This window comes from Gopherus flavomarginatus, chromosome 4 (genome assembly GCF_025201925.1).
Source record: "Gopherus flavomarginatus isolate rGopFla2 chromosome 4, rGopFla2.mat.asm, whole genome shotgun sequence".
Taxonomy (NCBI): Eukaryota; Metazoa; Chordata; order Testudines; family Testudinidae; genus Gopherus; species Gopherus flavomarginatus.
Window position 1 is genome coordinate 8,210,431 of NC_066620.1, and position 24,050 is coordinate 8,234,480.

The 24,050-nt window shown below is 42.0% G+C and overlaps 1 protein-coding gene across 1 annotated transcript in view; it reads right to left on the reverse strand.

Moving 5' to 3' along the window:
- Window positions 1-869: 869 nt before the first annotated feature.
- FERMT1 (FERM domain containing kindlin 1) overlaps window positions 870-24,050 on the reverse strand; it is a 28,078-nt gene continuing 4,897 nt past the window's right edge. Inside the window, exons 5-14 of the mRNA XM_050952115.1 lie at window positions 22,304-22,406; window positions 20,776-20,883; window positions 16,001-16,132; window positions 15,791-15,840; window positions 12,627-12,751; window positions 11,677-11,783; window positions 10,417-10,638; window positions 8,096-8,220; window positions 5,698-5,839; window positions 870-3,015 (exon numbers count right to left, since the gene is read on the reverse strand). Of these exons, the coding sequence (XP_050808072.1) occupies window positions 2,842-3,015; window positions 5,698-5,839; window positions 8,096-8,220; window positions 10,417-10,638; window positions 11,677-11,783; window positions 12,627-12,751; window positions 15,791-15,840; window positions 16,001-16,132; window positions 20,776-20,883; window positions 22,304-22,406 (1,288 nt within the window). The 3' untranslated portion in view covers window positions 870-2,841. The remainder of the gene's footprint in view (window positions 3,016-5,697; window positions 5,840-8,095; window positions 8,221-10,416; window positions 10,639-11,676; window positions 11,784-12,626; window positions 12,752-15,790; window positions 15,841-16,000; window positions 16,133-20,775; window positions 20,884-22,303; window positions 22,407-24,050) is intronic.

A 24,050-nucleotide genomic window follows, 5' to 3' on the forward strand; every position in this document is an offset into this window, starting at 1 on the left:
AGTTCTGGAATACCTGTGGTCACTATAGTCCAGGGGTCGGCAACCTTTCAGAAGTGCTGTGCCAAGTCTTCATTTATTCACTCTAATTTAAGGTTTCGCGTGCCGGTAATACATTTTAACGTTTTTAGAAGTCCTCTTTCTATAAGTCTATAATATATAACTAAACTATTGTATGTAAAGTAAACGTTTTTAAAGTGTTTAAGAAGCTTCATTTATAATTAAATTAAAATGCAGAGGCCCCTTGACCGGTAGCCAGGACCCAGGCAGCGTGAGTGCCACTGAAAATCAGCTTGCGTGCTGCCTTCAGCACGTGTGCTATGGGTTGCCTACCCCTGCTATAATCTGTGGTGCCTTTGTAACACTAGGGGCACCATATTGCTTGTCAAATCACCGGGTGCGTGCAGAGAAAAATATTGGCAATCTTATGTGTCCCCTGATAAACAGATCAGAGGCGGTGGACGATATTCCATACGGGGGGATGAGACTCAAGCTGGCAAAGACCCAGGAAGTACAGAATCTTTAGCATGACCCTTCTAACTCACTTGGGAGTGATGTCAATGGGCCATACGGGGTACCATTCCAGCACACCTTGGGCGGGAGAATGGTTTGTACGCTGCTAGACTTTTGAGAGTTCATGACTATAAAGGAAAAACAGGAGAGAGACGTCCTACGGGCTCCTGGATGAGTATACAGGGCTATCCTCCCTGTACTAGCAGGACACCACTGTTTGAAAGGTAGCCAAGTATTATCATGAGCGCGAAACAAAAGTTAAAGAGACCCGTGTGTTCGATACACAATCCCAGTGACAGCCTTCCTTGAATACAAAAGTGTGTATTTATTTAAGGGCTGGAACAGCAAAAATGTGTTACAAGCCAGGCTAGAGTGGGAAACATTTCAGAATCTTACTGCACAAACATTCATATATTCACAGCATACCATGTGGTTCCCCCCTGCTGCCTGCAGCTCTAACGCTGTAGGGTGTAGGCAGAACTCCCCACGGAATGAAGCAAAGGTAGAGTTCTTCAAAATCAACAGCCTGACACAGCCTGCACCTCAGATCGCAAGATCAGTTCATGCTGTCTCCCTCTGATCTCACAGTGTCGCCTAGTGGGTAGAGCGCTGGACAAGGACCGAAGCACCCATGGTTCTATTCCTGACTCTGCTACGGTCCTGCTGGGCAACCTTGGATAAGTCACTTCACTTCCCCCCGGCCTCAGTTTCCCCATCTGTAAAATGGGGATAATGACACTGCCCTCCTTTGTAAAGTGCTTTGAGATCAACTGATGAAAAGAACGACCTACTTCTGTGAGCAGCTCTCCTGCAGGCATTAAGTAGCATAGAAGGCCTTGTATGGTCCCTCTGCACCATGAGTGAATTTCACTAACAGAACACCAGTGGGTCTGACTCTTCCCACAGAGGGCTAAAGAAAGGGGAGCAGCACTGCTAAAAGAGAAGGGAACACTCCTCTTCCTGTCCCTGGCTTCGGTTTGTAGTGCTCCTCTACAGCTCCCCCTCCTGTTTCAATCCACTTGACCCCTCATGCGCATACACCGGTATGCATCAGGAATAACTCCACTGCAGCCAGCTGAGAGAGACTGGAGTAAAACCAGACCCAGTGAGAGAAGAATCAGGCCCAACGACAGCCCAAACAAACACCACCTAGCAGTGATTCTGTAGCGACAAATTCAACATTTCAGGATGCATGAAATCTTGGGGGTGTGAAAGTAACTGATGTACTGGGTGCTGTAGTTCCATGGCATTTAACTTGGCAGCATTTTATGACTGTACCTGGATTACCCTGTCCAGTGATCGAGCACTTTGCTGACAGTTGAGCATTACAGGCCTGAGCCAAAGCCCACTGAAGTCAATGAGAGTCTCACCATTAACAACTCCAGTCGACCTATCTGTCCAGCAAAGAGGGATTTTGTTTTGCAGCTGTTGTGAAGAGTAGATCTTAAAACCCAAGTCCAAAGCATTCAGCATTACAGATTTTAGTGTCAATGTTCCCCCAGATAATTCAGGTTTCAAGTTAGAGAATGGCATGTAATAATTTTTGCCCAGAATTTAATGCTATGTTCGTAAAATACCAAGGAAGCACGTTTACAGGCCTTTGTAAAAAGTGTTAATAATGGAGAAATAGCAATTAAAACAATTATTTTAACATCAAAATGAAAATATTCCCCAAAAGATTAATGTTTAGGTGCCAAGATTAATACCTGTGCTTAACTTTATGCACAGGAGTTGTGCCTTTGACTTCAATATGACTTCATGCCTGTGAATAGTCCAACAATGGCAATAAGTGTTCGCAGGACTGGGTCCTTAACTGATACTCGGGGATTGATAGTTCCATGTGCAAGACAGATCACGGAGTACTGAAAGGACCACAATATGTACATGATAGGTAGTATTTTGTTCCAGTAATATAGATTTCAAATGTATATTTATGTAGCCTTAGTTCTATTAATTCTGAGATAACCTAGAAAATGGGAGAGGAATGGCAGTTGCACCAGTGTAACAGAGAACAGGATGTGTATCTCAATATCCTCACATTCCTTGTTCAGGATGCTAAAATAGATCATCTAAGTTAAATAGGAAAGAATAGGAAATGTCCGTCAACAAATCAAGATAAAGTGAACCTTTGGTGAAATCTTCACGAAGCATAAAAACAACCAAAGAAGTCTTATTTCCCTAATGTTGATCAAGAGTCACCTTATTCCATCCCTCTGCCACAGGATAAGTACACTGTCTGTGCTATTTCATCAGCCAACAGAAGTAACAGTGTAAGAGAGAAAACCTTATATATTGTCTGGTCCTTTTTGCCAGCAAACATGGTGCTTCACTTCATTCCCGTCCTCCAGTTAATTTATGGAACAGATCTTCATCCAGTGTTTCATTTTGGTCTTTGGAACGAGTTGACAGGAAGATGTAACCTCCAATGTATTCATGGACAATCTTGCAATCTGCACTCAGGCACGTGAAAGCAATGGACACATTTTGATCAAACTCAATTGCAACCTAAAGAGAAAATGAACAGCAAAAACCAGTAATTCAAATAAACAAGATCATCTCTGTACCAGTGATCACATGAATCTTTAGAATAGACTGAGCCCAATAAATACTGGCTGGACTATAAATAAATAAATAGCTGGCACTGTTAACAACAGTGGTGTGGGAAAAGGATTTCTGAATCTGCAGTAAGCCTTTTTTCCCCACTTGTTCAGTTAGGGCCCTCTTGTGGTCAAATCTCCAATGTTTTTACAGCCCAAACAATAAGCCATTTCACAGATCACTCTAAGGTAACTTGGGAAGTTCCCAGCTTTTAAATGTCTCAGTGGGAATGTTGCAAAGAGCAGGAATGACCCTACTTTGAGTCTGTATACAAACAAGTTAAAGAACGTTATTATTTAATTATTGTTCATGATGTCACGTGCTGAATCTAAGTGTGATTTGGGGGCTAGAACTCTAGTTGTACGAAGCCACAAAATCCAACTGAACTGGCTTTTGGGCAATTCTGCCTCCTTGTGATCCTGGCCTAGCAGCTCCTCACCACACCCTGGCACACAAGGGGCATTCTTGGGGGGTAGCTGGAGCATCTCACACTTCTGTTATCCCTGGCTTCTGGAAAGGTCCTAGGGGGAGCCAGGTGTAAGCTAGAGCAGGGGCTTTCAACCTTTTTCTCTCTGAGGCCCCCCCAACATGCCATAAAAACTCTATGGTCTACCTGTACCACAACTTTTTTTTCTGCATGTAAATTGCTCAGGCATTGGCTTCAGCCCGGGTGGCAGGCCTCGGGGCTTCAGCTTACTGCCCTGGACCCAAGCAAGACTGATACCGGCCCTGCTTAGCAGACCCCCTGAAACTTCCTCGCAGCCAGGGAGCCCCAGATTGAGAACCACTGAGATTGTCTCACTAATTTATGTCAGGGGTCAGGCTGCTCTCTGGCCCCCGAAGCTACGATTCACAAAAGGCTTAAAGCCACCTTTGCCCTCCAATTACCAAATCCTACACTGAGCAAAGCTTGGCTGGACCAAGGAAGCTGAGAATCTCTGTAAAAATGACATTGCGGCACTCCATATTTACTCCTTTTTCAGTGACTTATGCATTTGAAGTAGCAGAGCCTGAAGATTATTTCCATTTTAGCCCTGCAAACTCAGCCTGGGATCTGAGAGTCAAGCTGGGTTCTTTCTGAGCCTCACATCATTCCCAGAAATCAAGGTTCTGCCTCTGGAGTGTAGAGAATGATGTGTCATGAAGACTGTAATCCCAGCTGACTCTGCTATCACTTTACTGGTAAAGCATTAAAAACAGGTTGGAAGCAGATTCTGCTCTTGAGTTCACCTGTACCATCCCAATGAAATCAGGGGCAGAATTTGTCCCTTTTCTAGTGAATTACAATGAGCAGATGTGACTTAAAGGCATACAGGGAGCAGACACATTAAGCAGGTGCCATTTTTCTGACTTTGCCTTAAATTTCAGTCTCTGCCTGTTAAAAAACAGCATAATACCAATGTTGTAGCCATGTCAGTCCCAGGATATTACAAAAAAGACAAAGTAGGTGAAGTAATCTCTTTTACTGGACCAACTTCTACTGGTGAGAATGTAGCCTGATCTATAGATTGTTATATTAATTATACTGACTACTTAAGAATGTCCAGTTATCACTTTGAGGGTTAACAGGTTCTTGTCCCAAGATCAGGCCCAGTGTTATTAAAATTATTGTAGAGGTGGGAACCCCGATGTGCACAGTTCCAACACTCTCACTATAGGAAAACTTCTGTATTTACAATAAATATGAGTACATTTAGCACAGTCACCAACTCCCCAATTCAGTAAGGTAGACAGAGATAATACAGAATGTCCATCTGCACATCCATGTACTCTTAACATCCCTTGTAGAACAGCCTGAAATGTTAGCCATTATCTTCCTCATCACCATCACCTTCCTCCTCATCACCAGCGGAGATCATTCTGGCACTTCCCAAAGGCTACATCTCTTTCCTACTGTCTGCAGGCTGGGACAGAACTTGTATAATATAGTACGCTGATGCCACTAGGTCGAATGCCTATTCAGTAGGGGTTCCTCCCCTCTTCCTTATTTGATTTCCTCATACTATTAAAGTTGAGGTGCCCTTCTCCTATAGGTTAGTATATCAGTGATCTCAACTTATCATCATATATGTTAATTCCTTGCCATGGCATTCTTCTCTGCAGATGTTAACTCATGTTCCTGTGGTTGACTGGCGTTGGTATGAACAAAATTTCCCCATACACATTCTATTCTCAGTTCCCCAAAATGTGAGGGTTACCATTGGGCCATTTATCTGTGCCAAAGTTCACAGGCCTCAAGCATTATATTAAGTGCTGAAGCTAATGTCGTACAGGGTACAGGCCTGTAGGTTCACTGCATTACTGCTGAATATAATAAAGACAAGCTAGCCCTAAGGGCTACAAGACAGACAAGCTTCAGAGAGCTCTTGTGTGGCTCAAAAGCTTGTCTCTCCCACCAGCAGAAGTTGGTCCAATAAAAGAGATTCCCACCCATCTTGTCTTGCTAGTATAATACCAAGTCACACAAATGGATTATTTAATAAGCCATGACATCAGAATAGTTTTTTGGGTTTAAAAATGATCCGGTGAAAGCATCTTCAGGTGATTGAAATGTAGGAAATCGGACATGAAGAGCTGTTCTGATTTTACCTGACGTATTTCCCAGTTCACATTCCACTGTTTCATACTGGAGAATCTCCATGTTGTGATAGGATCCCCAGTGGCTGCATCAATCCTAATCAGCCTGTTATAGGAAATTCCCAGCAAATCATCTTTCTTGCTTCCTTTAAACCTGGGGGAGGAAAAAAGCAGATTCATTCTGCAGCACGTTTCCCTAGTGAGATATTTCACCTGTCCCTTATGCAAGTGTGGCAAAAAGGGGGAGGAGGCTTCTGCTGCCTGGCCACAGGTCAGCCACAACGCAAGCACTCAGAGGCAGCCTGAGCAACGCAGGAGATTGGAGCAGTAACGGGCTTGAATCAAACCCGCTGATTACAACGTCCTGGAGCTTGGGAAAGGTTGGCTCCTTCTGATGCAGTGCGCAGCACAAGGCAAGAATATGGACTGGTAAAATATGGCAGTGGCTATGAAAATCCAGCAGAAGAGTGTATCATGGGAATGTAACTATTCAGCCACCAGCATTTTAGGGAAATAAAAGGAGGATTATATGAAAAACACAGGAAAAAAAGCTTATTTTAAGAGACATGTAAGAGTTCTGGCTTGTAAACACAGGCATGGCTGGCATATCTTTATTATTATTGTTACGATTTATCTTATGGTAGCACATTGGCACCCCAGTCATGGACCAGGACCCCATTGTGCTAAGTGTTACACAAACACACAACAAAAAGGTGATCCTTGCTCCAAAGAAGCTGATACAGGGACAGAACCCCGTTAAGCCTGGAGGCTGCTGGGAGTTGTAGTTTCCACACAAATCACATAATGGAGAGGGGGGTCCATTGACAAAGTGTCATGTGACACCTGCAGGAAATTATATAAAGGAATGCTCCTGCCTCACTCTGGAGGAGATGAGCATTTGAGGTAAGACCAAGGGAAGTCCTTCCATGGGAACTTGGCAAGGGGCCTAGGAGATAGCTAGGAAAAGCATTTCCTTCCCCCCCCCGCCCCCAAAAGCGCCTCTTTGGCTGACGGAAGGGTTTTGTGTTACTTTGATTCTATTTTGGAATCTCGTCTAAGATCACAAAGCTGGCCCTGCAGGAGAGGACTTGAACCAGATGAGAGAGAAAGAGAGAGAGAGAGAGTGTGTGTGTGCGCGCGTGTGTGATATCAGATATCCTGTAAACTGATAGGCAGTTATCATTGCACAAATACGTTCTATATGCTACAAAATCATGCATTTGTATCACAGGTTAGGACCTTTTGCAGAATTATTGATGAAACATGGGACAAACTGCATCCTAAATCATCTTTGTACAGGACAGTAGGTAGCAAATAGGGGATGTGTCTTATAGGGTTTTTTTTTTTTTTTTGCTCTGTAAATTTTGCCGAACTTTTTGGGGAGAGCAATTGTGACTCAATAGTCTAAATTCTGCCCTCAGGTGCACCCATATATCCCTACTGAAACCTTAGGAAGGCCCAGAGCAGTGAGAGATGGATGCTGCAAGGCAATAACTAAGAGCAGAATTGGACCCTATCTGTTTGGACCCAGCTTCCAGCTGACAACTGAGGGCAGGTATACACTATGGGGCTAAGTCGACCTAAGTTACGCAACTCCAGCTATGTGAATAACGGAGCTGAAGTCGACATAGCTTAGGTTGACTTATTGCTGTGTCTACACCACACTGAGTCGACGGGAGAAACTCTCCTGTCGACTTACCTTAGTCTTCTCATTCCGGTGGAGTACTGGAGTCGATGGGAGAGTGATTGGTGGTCAATTTAGCAGGTCTTCACTAGACCCACTAAATCAACCTCCGGTGGATCCATCGCCGCTCCTCGATCCCCCAGTAAGTGGAGACAAGCTCTGAGATATGGAGGAGCTGACAGTTTGCTCTTTGAATGCATATAGTACGTAATGAATTGCCAAAACAGGTGTGATGTTTAAAAGAAATGCAGTGTTGCATCTCGTGCTACTGGGAAAGAGCAGGCACGATGAAATGCAATGCAGAGTTGAGAGCACGGAGAAATAAATGGTGCTTTTTCCATCTTTGAGTTTGTGTGAGTGATAAGTCTAGTTTATTCCCCCAGGCACCTTACTTCAGTCAAAACTCATCATGTTTTATACAATGCCAAACACAATGGGGAGTAACAGGGCTCCTAAGTGCTACCACCTAATAGAAATATTATTACTATTTAGTACTTGTATTACCATGGTGCCTAGGAGCCCTGGTCCTAGGCCAGAACCCCATCATGCTCGGTGCTGTACAAACCAAGAATAAAGCTGGTCCTAAAACAGCATGCAGGTTTCCAGAATTTAAAAAGTGTTCTTTAAAAAAAAAAAAGTGTAAGATCATGTTCTTAGAACTGTGATTCAAAGGAGTCTCTCAAAATCACTGACCAGGAAAACAGCAGGGCAGTCTGACATTATTACCTTACAATGTAGTATGTTAAGCCGAACTCGGGGAGGGACTGCCACGCCTGGATAAAGCGCAACTTGGCTTCCACTAGCGGCATCTGTGCTACATTTTGGTGGGCTTCCAGAATGCGGGCGGCCAACTGAGAGAGACAGGGAGAGAGGAGGATTTTAGCGGGTTGATAACTGCTGTGCAAAAATGTCCTTTGTTTTCTTTAAATAAAATACTATCAGCTCCAGGGCCACATTCAGACACAAATGGTTCAGGATGAAGTAGTCACTGTCCTAAGTAAACAAGGTGCTGTATTCACTCAGGGACAAATCTTGACCTGTAGCCTTGTTCTGCTCAGCGCAGATCAGGAGAGTCTGGGGCATAAAGATACCTGCCCGATCCTCATTCTCTGCTGTGCTGGGATCCAACGTAAAGCAGAGCAACCTCAGGGCTGCTGTATTTTATGTTTGCTGCCCCCCTCTCCTAAGGAGCATTCTATAGCTGAAGACTTCTGGGATGTTAGGAGGCGCTGGCCACTCAATCCCCTGCTTTCTGGCCACATCCCCTGCACTGCAGGCCAGGTGTCGGGTAGTGTAGGAGCTCCTATGGTGGCTCTTTGCTACCCAAGGATTCCTCTAGGCAAGCAGGAACCTTGTGAAGACCTAATAGATTTATGACTGCTCTACTTTGCCAGACTGGTGCAGAGCAGCTGGTGTATACCGAGGGAATCCGGCCCTCTGTCGATTGTTTGCCAACAAAGCAACAGCACAGGAAGAGCTTTTAGTTTCCAAGCTGCACATTCAGTACAATATGGCCCTCCTATCCCAGCTAGCCTGGAGCGATGGCTCATTCCATCACCCTGTGCTGCCTCAGGCTAGCGATTCTCTGGCTGGCTCGTTTCTGGTTCTCATCCTTGTTTTGGCCTGGCACACTTCCCTGTTTCTGTTCTGTGCTGGGTCCCCCTGCGGCTGCTACCCCGACTTGCGGCCTGGTGACCACAGGAGCTCATGGCGTGGAAACTGAATTGATGTGTGCAGTGTCACTCCTGAGCAATCCTGCTGGAATGCTAAATATGCTGCCAAGGAGCCCTGCAGAATGCTGGGGAAATGGATCCTGATCACCTGCAGATCAGGTTTCAAGCCAAGGAGAGAAGCAGGCTCCTTTATGACACCAGGCTGTTGTTACATTTGGTACTCATTCATGCCCTTTGCAAGCTCTGGGGCTTCACTCGCACAATCTAGTGACAAGTACATCGGTGCACACAACGGTGCCCTTTGCTAGGGAGCAGCTTTACCACGCTGATTCCTGATCTAATGCCAGGGCCGGGCTCTGGAAGCCCATGAGGCCAGCAGCAGGGGGCCCCTCTGAGGCTGTGGCCCTATAAAGGAGAAAATCCTATGGTGAGGTCTGAGTTGCAGGTAGTTCTGCTATCTGGCTTTGGAGAGGAGCCTGTCCATACATTCTGGGAGGAATGGGCTGACTTGATTTGTTACACGCAACAATTCGTTATTCGACAATTGTAACTTGATCAATTCAAACCCACCCAAAATTTGAGACTTCAAAACTTTTCCTATTTTGCAACAGGATGAAACTGAGCCCTTTTACAATGAAAAATGAGAGAGAGAGAGAGAGAGAGAGAGAGAGAGAGAGATCAATCAACCCTTCACTCTAGAATAGCCAAGAGGTTCAAGTCCTTGGGCTGACTCAGGCAAAGCACAGCCTTAAACCTGGGTCTCCCACATCCACACGAGTGCCCTAAACCACTGGGCTATTGGCTATTCTGGGAGGTGGTGTTTGCAAGTACATACATACATACATATGTTCTCGCACCCCCTCCCCTGACCTAAGAAACCTTCTCCCCAAAATAGACCCTTTCCTGTGAACATTGCCTGTTTGAGAGAATTGGCTTTTTCCAACAAAAAACTGTTTAAACAAAAGTTTCCTGACCAGCTCTGCTAGGGGATGGCGCACCACAGGAGGTTCTTCTCTTCTCCCAGTCTAGGGGGCTGCTGGAGGATCCTATCTACCTAAAGTACAGACAACCCTGTCCCTCGTGCATCCTTCCAGATGCCAGCCACTGGCTTTGGAGACAGAGGGGTGGCTGCAGGGGGCTTCCTGCGAGAAAGCTAGTGTTGAGAGTCTGTGTCTGTGCTTGTTTTAAAAAGACAGGCCTCTCATTAAACATTGAGGAGAATTATTGTTGTAAGATATTCCTGGCTGTGCCAAGGAGCCCCTTGAGTAGTCTCCCAGCACCGTTCTGAGCCAGTCTGACCCTAGGCTCCATCCCACAATGTATCTGTCCTCTCCTTTCCCGGGGCCAGCCTAACCTCAGTGACGCCAGCCGTACCTGTTTGGACTTGTATTTTTTGGCATATCGTGGTGAGACAAAGCGTTCCGGTTTCATGTCCATGCTCTCTGGATCAGAGACCGCCTGCGGAGACGTGGTCCGGTTCTTCATCTTCAGGAATGAAAGGATTTTGTGCACCTCAGGCTGGTAAGAGCTGTCTGCCATTGTTCTGCCTTTGGCAGCTAAGACACAAGCAGCCATCCAGCAGGCATATTGATTCTCCTAAAATAAAAACCCCAATCATTTGCAATTACTGGCCAAATCCTTGCCATTTGTTGCTCACAAGCAGTTCATTATGATCATTCAACACCCAAAATTCAAGCTGTGCCGGTTAGTTAAGTTTGGACACACAGATCACATGTATCAATGCTGCTCTCTGATTGGGCTAGTGTCCCGGGAAGCTGATTCTGAGTTACACAATTACCATAGTGAGTTCCAAAGCTGCTTCCATGGAATATTCTTGGATGTTTATTTGAAATCAGCTGTTAACATTCCTGCTTGGTAGAACATTCACACAGGGCCTGACTTTGAGAAATGCCTACCATCTGTAGTTCCCATTGACTTCAGTAGCAACTGTGGGTGCTCAGCATCTCTGACTCACGGACAAACAGAACAGAAGCAAATTCAATATTTTATCCAAGTGAATATTTGTGGGAAACTATTTGATACGTTCTCCTGGTTCCAGCAGTGGCTACTGAGCCTACTCAGTAAAATAAAATGCTTTGGAATAGGGAAGGGAGGATATTTTCCAGGGAATTTTTTTTTTTTTTTTAAACCAGAATGAAAATTTTCACAGAGAATCTTCATTTGGGTTGACATGTTTTAACGACAAATTTCAATACAATAAAATTTAAAAAAATGTGTGTGTGTAAATCACTCTTACTTTTCGACTATCCTTCCCTCTGCTCGTTTTTCCAGTGGGAAAAAAAAGCAAGGAAATATATATGTCACTGAAAATTTAAGAACAAAACTTTCATTTATTTTGAAATTTTTCACCACACGCTTACTTGTTTCAAATGGCTCTACATGTGAATATATGAATGAACTCCGATTTCTCGTTACTTTATCCCCTTTACCAGCCCACACCCCGTTTGCCTGTTTTGTGGCATCATGTCTGACATATACATTGTTAGATCTCTGGGGCATCTTTATTTATCTGTACAGGGTCTATCACAGGTGCTGTTCTGTGGACTTGCCTTCCCAGGAAGTGCCATAATAAATATCCGGAATAAGGAATGTGCTTTGTGTCTCATTACTCACATTATCGCATCTCAAATACACTTCATTCATGCCATCAGCAACAGGAATTAGTAATTTAATTCCAAATTTTCTCCCGGCTACATTTACATCTGGGACAACTTCACATCCTATATGACAGAGGGACAAAAAGAAATGAAGGATACATGTATTTAGTTACTGAACCTCTGACGTTAACTATTATAGCTGTGGAAAAACTGTGTTTAATGGATGTTTTTGAGATCCGTGGGCAAGATTTTCAAACATTAGCCCAAAGCGCGGCCCCCAAATGACTGGTCTGATTTGCAAAAGTGCCGAGCACCTGTAGTGCTAAGAGCATGATGTTTAACTTGAATCACAAGAATATGACCAGTGAGATAAAGAAGATGTCTGAAATTCTCAACATGGATCTTAGCAATAATTTAATATAGCATTATAATAGAGACATGTTTAGTGGAATAGGGTAAAATTTCCAAAAGCACCTAAGTGATTTAGGAGGCTAAGGCCAATTTTCAAAAGTGACTAGTTTTGAAAATGGGTCTTGAGCACTTTTCAAATTTTACCCCAAGTCCTCTATTACCAGTTTAATTTTTTTGCAAGGACAGGGGTGAGAATTTGCCTTAAACATACAGTATAAATATCTGGAAACAGAAGTGTCACAAACAGAGGGTCTGATCTTCATGGCTGTAAGTTCTCTCAACTTCCACTGAGCTCAGTGGCCCTCAGCACTTTGCAAGTCAGGCCAGATAGGCTAGGAACACTTCCTTTTGGGCTAATACGGTTTGGCTGGGCCTCTTTCTATAGGTAAAGCCTGTATGATCAGGCCCCAAATAGGCCAATATCTGTGAACAGCCATACGATTAAGTGCTACCATATTGATCTTTTAGTATACAATTTACAGTGAGTTCTCGATTAATTTTTCCATACTATGAATGAAATAGAGTAAATATGGAAAAGGAAAAACAAATTCCTACCTTTTAGGTTTAGCTTCTCAATAGGTTCTCCGTGCCCAGCTTCCTTGTTTTTAAAATAAGATACTGAAGTGTCTTTAAAGACAAACCAGTACTGCTTGAAGGCTTTTAGTGTTAGCTTCTTGGGCCTACAAATAGAGGCCGTGAATCAGTTTTATGGCTTACATTACAACCTACAAATCGCTGGGCCATAGACTGCTCTCAGATACACCAGTATAGATCCAGAGTAGCTCCACTGAGGTCATTCATTTACTGACTTGAGAGGAGTTACTCATGACTTGCACCTGTGTAAGTGAGAGAAGGCTCAATCCCCATTGTCCAGAACAAACTCCAAGTTACCCTGAAGTCCAGGGATGTTTATACCCAGAATATTGATTAAGGACCATCTTTAAGTTTTACGTCAATAATCATTATCAATCTCTTCTAGAAAGGCTAAATGAGGTTTTGTCTGATAAATATACTACTGCTAATACAACATATACATTAATTCCGATGCTCCACTGTGGTTTCCAAGGCCTTGTCTTTATTACAAAAATTACATCAGTTTGACTACATTAATCTATACTTAGATTGTACGATCTCTGGGGCAGGGACTATCTTGTTCAGTGTTTGTACAGCACCTAGCACAATGGGGTCCTGGTCCTTAACTAGGGCTCCTAGGCACTAATAATAATAAATAATTTTAAATTCATCTAGTAAAACCGGTGTAAACCCCTCATTGACACACTTAAACCAGTTTTGACTCTGGCTTTAATCAATTTCATTTATTTCAGTACTTTACCAATGCAAGCTAACCCTCTTAAACCAGTTTAAATGCATCTGCCTTAGGGAGGAGTTGCAATTGTTTAATTAATTGAGTAACATTTTCTCTAGGACTATCCACAACTCAGTGTGAGTCTCATCTTGTTTATACTGGTCTAAATCAGGAGTGACTCCACTGAGAAGACACTAGCAAGAGGAGGATCAAACCTAATATGTTTGAAGAGACATAATTACTATTTTAAGTTAAAAAACATAATCTATTTAAAATATTGTTGACTTCAGTAGTGAAACCTTTCATGTCCAAATACTAAAAAGTCAGTATTGATCTTTAAGAATTACAGAACAGTACTGTCCATTTAGTACTGGAGCCAATTGGGAAATGAGAATGTTTCCATCTAGAAAATTTTGGCTTTTTGTAAAAAATCCAAAAAAAACTTTTTGGCAATGGACAATATTTGGTCTTCATTTTTCTGATGGGGAAAAAACCCCAAACCACAAAAATAAAACCAACAAACATTTCAGAGGAAAGCAGACACCAGCTGTGAAAACGTTTGTTTAGTCAAAAACCCAATTTTCCAAAAAAGAACAAGTTTGGACAGAAAATTTTCAACCAGTCCTACTTATTACTCATTTAAAAAAAAAAAAAAGATAGTCCAGCAGTTCTTGGGCCAGATGTGAGCGAACTACCCAATATTATCACCCATACGAATACAAATATTGTTTTCCCAATATGTTGCAATGACACACACTGTGATTCAACATGATGCATATGAATGCATCTGTCAGTGCAAACATGTTCAGGTTTGCAAAACAGTGTCTTCATCAGTGCAACAAAGCAAGTATTAGTAACAAAACACTACTAGCCTTTTAAAGGAATGTTTTACATCTAATCTGATTTTCATATATCCTTTGAAATGCCTTTGGTTTACTGTGTGATTTATAACATTCTTAATGGTTAAAATAACCACTGAATGCTGTCTGAAGATAACCGCCTTGTTGGGGGGCGGAGGGAGAAACAAACAATCCATTAACTAAAACTACGGAACTGATAGCACTTAAAAGGGTTGAGTTCGCTTTCATCTTAACACACCTTGAAAGCGTCATGACTGTTGAACTGATTTCTTTACTGGAAATGACCAGGCAACTTTCATATGCAAATATGACAGCTCTATATTGCTAAATGGCTGAATAAACCTGCAAGTGAGGTCAGTGCAATATGATTTGTCCAGAGAATGAAACTGATAAATAATCCCACAACAGAAGGCTTTGTTTCTCTAAAATCTGGGTCCGTTTCGAAACAACAAACGTTGCAGTTGCTGTGATGTGATTCAGTACAACATCCTACTCATGATTATTTGTAATGTGATGATGGAATTGTACTTTTTGGACCATCTCTTGTGCAGGCTACATGTTATTAGGCTTGGCAGAATTCAATTAATTTTTTTTTGTTGACATTTTTATTTTCAAGCTTTTTCCTAATTTTAATCAACTTAAATTTTCACAGTTGTGGGGACCTAAAGGGGTTCAGACATTAATTATTTAATGACAACACATGATTTAAAAAGTTTAAGTTTTCTAATCATTAACACGTCAAAATATACAAAGTTAATAGCCTTAATTCAAACTCTAGTAACTTTTCAAGTAGCATTTTTCTTACTTCGCCTATCTGCAAACTTTATTATTAATAGAAATAAGTTTTCATTAGTTTGTGGGTGTATGGTGAAATCGACCTTTACTAATAAAAATCTAATCCTTTGAAAGCTAGATATTAGAGACCTGACTGACCACAGCATTACTCCAATTGCAAACTGGTGTAACTCCATTTGAAATCATTTAAATCTGGCCTCATGTTTCTGTTACTGTTTCTAACCAGCTGTAATGTTTCAGTATTTACTATTAAAAATATTAGAAAGAAATGCAAGATTTTGAGGAGGACTTTTCCCCTTAAGGTATACATTTTTGGAGGCAAAAAATAAAAAATTGGTTTCAAATTGGAAAAAACAAACAAAAATTGTGAAAAATCTGATTTAGGAAAAAAAGGCAACTTTTTTTTTGGTCAAATAAAGTTTTGATGGAGAATTTTCAGCAAACTCTTATGTATAAAGGGCCAGATCTCTTTGTATATCAGTAAATCCGTATAGCTCCCTTGACTGCAATGGACGTACACTGATGAGGTGTACACCAGGTGAGGATCTGGGAAAAAAAATTAAGAAAAAGCAGCAAGAAAGGACATTATGCCAAAGTGCCAATTATGTACTTTGTTAAATACACTTACCAGATATCTTCACTGCTCTCCTCAAAATCATTGTTAGTTAGAGATCACTTGGACAGCATTAAAAGGCAACAGAACTGAAGGAATCTTCACATGCACAGCTTTGTTGTTTAATCTTTTTGTATTTACTCACCTAAATAGCCTAAGATTATCTGCAAGTTTCGGTATGTCTGTAATGTCCTCCTAAAGATAATGAAGGATAAATTTTATTATAACACACTTCTTAAAAGGTCTGTTACACCCTTCAGGTCCTGCTTTCTTACCCAAGTTCTCAGGATATAAAGCTAAGGTATTTGATTCAGTGACTTCATTGGGAGCAAGCTCGGGACCCCAAATGACATACCAAGATGTTATCCATTTTTCCACCTTCCAGCGTTACTTCCAGATTGGAAAGCGCAGCTTCCACTTCATCTACTTCAGATTCGTGTGTGAAATCTTGTGCCTCTGATGATAACGATAACTTGCTTAAGTGATACTGTAATCAAATACAGAGAGTTGGATTGAAAGGTCTAGTTTATTTCAAACGTACTGTAAATATCACTAGCTACTGTAAGCAAAGATTGAAAAGAGTGCAATCAATTTTCTAGGGTGGGGTCCACCTGCTGTGGGCCTCCATAGTGAGGAATGTCCATTGACTGTAGACAATAGGGTAGATACAGTAGGATTTCTAATGCAATTATTGCCAAAAAGCTTGTACAGCGATTGCCAATGGTGACATTCCACTCTTGGATAATTCTACATTCTGGCAGGGTGACCCCCTGGCCCAGCAAGCTTTTCTAAAAGATGTTCTGGTTCAAACAGGAATTATGCTGGGGAAGTTCTAGGGCCAGTTGCAATGGGGTATCCACTCCCCCACAAGGCCTGCAGGGCGTAAGCGAGGCCCAATTACCCATCTAGGCTACACCTGGAGGATGACTAGGGAGCACCAGGGAGCGAGGAGGACTAATTAGAGGAAGCTCCACTGGACAGGAACAGGGGGAACCTATATAAAGCCCATAACTGAGAGCAGAAGAGGGTGGGGCCGGGGTGATGGAGGATTCCCTGACCCCAAGTGAAGTCACTCTAGAAACTGAAGAAGAATCTGTTAGAGAGGGAGGATGGATACACAGGGCTTGTCTACACTTACAGAGCTGCAGCATTTAGTGAAGACACTACCTACGCTAGGGGTATAGATTTTCTGCCCGAGCGATGTGGTGGTACTGATATAAGTTTGTAGTGTAGGTCAGGGAAAAGTAGCGGGGGGGCAGGGGAAGAAAAGAATAGAAGCAGAAGCAGATGATATCAGCAAAAAAGCAAAGCTGAGGAAGGAAATAAACCAAAATGTTCTATTGGTAAGATCCCTAGCCAAAGAAATGAGATTAGATGATGTTAACCCTGTGAAAGTAGCTGCTTGGATTAAAACAAAAGGGTAGGGGATATTGTAAGAGTTAGGAAGCTGCGAGATGGTGATCTTCTAGTTGAATGTAAAAACAAAGAGCAAGCTGATAAACTGCTAAAAATTAAAATGTTAGGGGAAGTTAAAATAAGTTCCAACTGCCAAAGTATTTGACTAAAATAAAGAGGGCAATAGATGGAGTGCTGTTAGAACTGACCAATGATGAGATAACCAAAAGCATGGGAGAAGATAAAGTCTTAGTAGTAAGGAAGTGACTAATGAGTAAACGAAAAGAAAGCAAGCCATGCACAGCTGTACTGATTACATTCAAGGGAGCGACTCCACCTGGGAAAGTAACACTAGGGTTTCAGATATTGAGAACTAAGCGATATAACCCCCCTCTCTTCAGGTGTTATAAGAGCTGACGGTATGGGCCCGTAGTGGCTGCGTGTAAAGGAAAAACAAGATGTGGTAAATGTGGGGGAAACATTCCTATGAAAACTGTAGAGAAGAGACAGAGGTCAAATGTAGTAACTGTGGTAGTAACCACAGACTGGCATCTAGAGGGTGTATAGTGGCAAGCTAAAAAGATATAAAAGACAAAAACTGTATGGAGACTTTCAGAGCATCAGGTGGAGAAGAAAAACAATCAGCACAGGAAAAGGGGAACTGCAGACATAGCCTTGGTTCTATAAAGAATATGATAAATACCGCATAAGGAATAGGTGATGATCTACCAGTAATGAAAAAAGAAAGGTTTATTGCACTAGTGATAGAAGTGATGGACTATAGATCACAAACTGGGAGGGGGTGGGGAGAGTCAGAAAAAATGAAAATTATCACAAGGGCAATGAGAAATGCTTGTATATTAGCAACTTGTCAATAGACCACATTCGTGCAATTTTGAATGATGTGCACGGTGAAATATGACTAGTATGGGGATCTCAATCTTTTGTTGGAATGCACACAGCCTGATAGGACATGGTCAAGAAAATATCTTGGAAATGAAAGCTAAACCAGATGTCATATGTACCCAGGAAACAGGGCTGGTTGAAAAACTTGCCTTTAAAATTCTAGGGTATATTGCCGTTAGGCAAGACCAAAAACTAGGAAGAGGAGGAGGTGTTTTGTATTTTCATAAGGGAAAGATTAAACTGCATAGCAGTAGAGAATGAAGAAGCAAGCCTACAACACTGTTGAGATCCCAATGCAGAAGAATAATATTTCTTTAAGGATTTATAATATTTATAACTCATAGCAAATTAGGAAGTTCAGAGCTACAAGAGATAGTGAAGAATGCTAAAAAGCCATATGTTATATGCAGTGACCTAAATAGTCATCATAAATTGTGGGGAAGACAGACAACTGGTAAACATGATGCATGCTTAGAAAAGTTCATTCATGAAAACAATCTAGTAGTTTTAAACAATGGCACCTCAACTAGATTTAATGCAACAGATAGTAGCTTTTCCTAATTAGATCTGGGAATTATAACAGGTATTGCAAGTAAATGCAACTGAGAAGTATATATGGAAGAAGGAATGGTGAGTGATCATTTCCCTATACTTATTACTTCTCCAGGGCAAAGTAAGGTGGAAGATAATGGAAAGTTACCTACCTGGAATTTTAAGAAAGCTAACTGGAAGCTATTTACAAGTAATTGGTGAATAATCATTGGGTGAGTGATGACACAGAATTTCAGTAATCATGTAACAAAGGGATTAATAGCAGCAGCTACTGTAACCATACCTAGGATATTTAAATACCCCAAAATTAAAAAATAAAAATAAAATCACTTCCATGGTGGAATGGGAAATGCAAAATGGCAGTTAAAGAAAGGAACAAATCCTATTTAAAAAAAAAGCAAAAAATACAATGACTAGTGAAGAGCTAATGAAGTAGAAAAGAAGTAAGGCAATAGCACAAAGAATTATAAAAACCAAAATCAAACGAAGAGCTGGAGTAAGTACTGTGGGTGGATAAACTAAGTTCCCAAGACATCAGAAATACACAGGCAAATTAGACGAACAAATGGAATTCAGACTAAGGCTACATCTACAAGACATCATTTACAGCTGTGCCACTGTAGCACTTCTGGTGAAGATGCTCTAAGCCGACAAAAGAGAGCTCTCCCATTGGCTTAATAATTCCTGCCTCCGTGAAAGGCAGTAGCCACATCAGCAGGAGCTCTCGTATCCTGTCTGGGTAAAATTATGGAGAGAATGCTGAATGGAAGATTGGATGCCTATTTGGAAAACAATGGCATTATAAAGAAGGTGCAGAGCGTTTTACAAAAGGAAGATGCACCACTGATCACAGAAACTGTAATACAAAATAGTATGAGGTACAAAGGTATTTATTTTGGAGGAGAAGGACCATGCAGGTCAGAGTTGGGAATGTTATGTCAAATATATATACTATTAAAAATGGTACACCGCAGGGAAGTGTTTTTAGCCTGACCTTATTTAATATTATGATCTCCCAAAACAAGTAAGTGCTGGGGTAGGGGTCATTCTATTCACCCTGCTCTGTGGATGAGGAGCAAGAATACGGAGGTGGCACAAAAGAGACTCAAAGCAGTGCTGAGAGACCTCTGGCTGGGGAAATGCATGGGGTTTCAAGTTCTCCATTGCTAAAACCAAAGGATTGTTTTTTAGAAAAAGGAATGTAAACAGTATCTGTATGGAGAACATATATAGTTAAAAGGTTCAAATTCTTAGGGGTAATATCTGATACTAAATTACTTTGGAAAGATCATATAAACAATGTTAAAGATAGATGTACAGGAAGGATTAACCTGGGTCCAAGGCTTGCTGAGACTAACTGGGGAAGGATAAGAAAAACACTGCTGATGGTATACAGAGCCTTAATCACCCCAGTTATGGGCTATGGCTGCCAAGCTTTTGGGTCAGCACCAAAATCAGATTTAATGCAAGCCCAGGCACTACAAATGGTGTGTGGTACATTTATAACAACACCTCTACGTGTACTACAGATAGCTGCAAGTGAAATGCCAGTTACGCTGTGAACAAAACTACTGGACCTAACTTTCTGGGCCAAAGTTAATGGGAACTGCCACGATGAAAATGCTCAACAAATTTATGAGGGTGATTGGGAATTTGATAGGCAAACTAGAACCTACCATGTTAGAACGCTACATGCCGTTCAAGATGAAGTGTGGATGCAGGAATTGAAAGACAAGGAAAAGCAGAATGAAATCAAAACTTTCAATCATGGAAAAATTAGTTATGGATGGAAAGTCACATCTCCAAACATGGATTTATATTTATTTTATAAATTTAAGGGTAAAAAAAGAAAGAAACCCTCAGGGGGTAAAGTGGGATTTTGACAGGTAGTAAACAAAACAACTCTTGTCTAAAAACTCCTTCCAAACAAAGTCATTATTAAAAGGCTGCCCCGCAGGCAGTTAATACTGAAGAACAAATGCTTTCTGAAATGGAAAATAAATAGCTCTGATTTAATGTGGTTATAGTTGCTTTAGAAACTGTTAATAAATGGTTACATAAGGCATATGTGTTGCATGTAAATAATGGACATGGTTTTAATCTGAGCATGAAACACTTTACAGAATCCAACAATCAATCTCTGGAAGAACTAAGGACAACTGCAAACAACTGCTCAAATCCAGGAATTAGCATGTGCTCTTTCCATTATGTTCCTGCCCTAGCTTGTGTCTACCCCTCTTGAGAAAACCGGTTTTTCAGCTAGGATCAAGTACATGCCTGTAATGCAGCAAAGATCAACATTTCTTCCTCTGTGCAATCGATTTCTTCTAATAGGATGGCCCACCGGGCTTGCTCATATAGCTGGTTTATTCGCACCGCATCATACTGGAGGCAGAGAGATAAAATGCTGCATTAGTTCATGTAGGAACTCCTAGACTGGAGGAGACATACTGGAGGCAAACTTCCCATTGACTTCAGTGGGGCCAGGATTTCACCCCACATGTTTTAATCAGACTAGAAAGCACATTGTTATTTATCTAAAATGCCTGAAAGGAAACAATTAATTCACCCCCTCCCCAAAAAAATAATAATAAAAAGAGCAAGATTTTCAGCTGGTATAAGCCAGTACAGCTACAATTTACTATGGAACTTTCCTGATTTACACCAGCTAAGGATCCGGCCCCAATTAATTGATGTTTTTAAAAAGAAAACAAAAGCAGAACTCGACTTACTGTAATCTTTGTGTAAGTCACTATTAGTGCAAATGCAAAGAACTAAGGTGCAAGCTTACCAAAGCACTCAAGTAACTTTAGGAGCCCAAGTCGCAGTTTCAAAAGCGACCTAGGGCACTTGAGAGTCTAAATCCCATTAAAAGGCAATGAGACTGAGGTTCCCAGTGGAATTTCAGTGGGTGTTAGACACCTACATACCTTTAAAAATCTGACCCAAAGTGACTTTTGCAAATGAGACTTAGGCTAAGTGCTTTTGCAAATGTTACCCCAATTATTGTTGTTGCCCACACTGAGAGAAATGCAGGAAATAAACAAGCTCTTTTGAAAGTCTGACCACTTCTTCTGGTGGTCTTTGGACCAGGCCCTTAAAGTTAAGAAAATCTTAGAGCCATATCTTGGCAGTGCCACCTTAAGGGCCTGGAGCCCGGTTGGGGCTACACTCCCTGCTCACAGAGCACTGCATGCATCCTGGTTGAGTTCAGTGTCCTTGATGGGTTGCTGCCTAGGGGCTGGAATCTTTTGTGACTCCTGGAGGGAGGCTGAGGGGCAGGTCTCAGCTCTGGAGATCTGGAAAGGGGGAACAGAGAGGAACAGCCTACTAGGATGCAGAACTCCTCTGCCACGCAGTCAGGAAGGGAGGAGGAAACTGGACCCCCAGTGACAACCCCAACAGATACCAGGAATGTATTTGAAAGGAGACAATCCTGGGGACACAACTCTGGCCTCTCTCCTATTCTTCTGGCCTCATTGGACCCAGCCCAACTCCCATTGGGGCAAATGGGAGCCTTTCCACTGATTTCAAAGGAGCAGGAACAGGAGCAGTATCAGGCCTTTTGATACAGGAGGGGACCAGGATGTGTGAACAGCCACTTGGGTATCAAATACACAGCGAAGAGGGCGAACTCTTAGCTGAAAGATCCGCAAGGAGCAGAATTCACTGAATATGACACTTCCGAGCAACCCTTTATTGTGTTTTAGCCAAGAATCGCAAGAGGCTTGTGCTGCAGCTCCTGAACGCGAAAGCCGGCCAAACAAAGAGAAACGACAGAAACCAAGAGTTAAGAGACTCTTACCTTTGGATTCAGATCAAAGAAAGTGTAGTACTTAAAGCGTAAGAGAAGCTGATCGTCCTCCTGGACGCTTTGTTCCATAAGCGATTGTGATGAATCCAGCCAGCTGGAGAAAAAACAAAAAATAAAATCAGTTGTGCCAGGAAAACAATGTCAGATACAAAGTTACAGAGTAACTCTAATGAATGAATAGTTTTGGCTCCTGCAAGCACAGGCAAATTCACATAACTGAAGCATGCCGTATTTTTGCATGGGTGTCTAAAGTATTTAAACAAAGGAACACAAGAACTACCAGGATGGGTCACAGAACATCAGGGTTGGAAGAGACCTCAGGAGGTCATCTAGTCCAACCCTCTGCTCAAAAGGGTCAGACACCACATCCACCCAATCCACTATGTTCTTTTTCAACAGTAGCTAGGACCAGTTGCTTCAGAAGAAGGTGTAAAAAACCCTGCAGTAGGCAGTTACAGGGTAACCTGCCCCCCAGGGAAGTTTCCTCCTGACCCCTATTAGTAAGATGTTATTTAAGCCTTGAAGTATGAAAATTTCTGTCCCTTCCAAACCTCTTGCCTATTATTTTAGCATTTGCTATTAGAACTCCAGCTACTCTTGTCACCCACAGAAATGTCTAATCTCCTATTCAATCCTGCAAATTTCAAAAATCTCAGCTCATGTTCCAACACTTGAAATACATAAAAAAAAAAATGAGCTGTTACTGTTTTTGAAATGAACGCTATGAAAATCTAGTGCCTTTATGTTCTGCCATACCATACAGAGAAGACTGTGCAACAGCGTATTAACTTTAAGCACAGAAGTTAATGGGGCTACACTCATAAGTACTTTGCTGACCAGCTCCCTAAATGTCTAAATGACAAAGTAAAGGCTAAAAGACAGGATCACTGTCAGCGTGCAGTAGGTCAGCTTGTGAAATTACAAATCCTGATAGGCCCCGTCTAACAAGAGCACTTTGGTGGTCATCTCATGCCAAAGCATGCACCAATATCATCATATGTCAGCAAAGACCTAGGAGGAGTCTTTGTTGGTGCTGAAGAGGGAGCACACCACAGTCATTTTTGTAAATCTTATTGAGTAGAATTTGTCTGTGGCCTGCAGTAGTGCACTGTTTAGTCAAGGTGCATTCCTGGGAGGAATTACTGATTTGCAATGATCAAGAGGAGGGGGTAGAACCAGCTGGGTGCCAAAAAGCTGAAAAAAAATATGCAGTTTTCCTTTGTGGAAAGCGCTCGCAGGCTCAGTGATTCCTCTGCCAGGTCTTCAATTATGGCTGAAGTGTAGGCATGCATGCAGAGGAGCAGGGTCGACGCATGATCTACGGAGGATGTGGGTCTGTTACAGCCTCCACTTATACGGCAGCTGCCATCTTGGTCAATACACTAAAGATTGAACCTGGGTCCTCCAGAGCTGCAAATATAAGTCTACAGTAGGGCTGACTGAAAAATTTCCATCAAAAGTGCTTTTCTGTTAAAGTCCAAGCTCTTGAGTTTGGCTCCTGAGCTCAAGCTGTAGCAGCTCATGCTTTTCGCTCTGGAGGTCCCCAGTTCAATCCCCACTGTGTCAGTGAAGATGGCGGCCATCACACATGCCCTCAGCGCTTTATTTAAGAAGAAGCCACCATTAATAGATAGAGGGCCAAATTCTCCTCTCAACTACACCAATGCAATCTTACACACTTCAGTGGATTTGCAGTGGTCTGAAAGAAAAATTTAGTCTAGAGTCTTTTTATGTTACG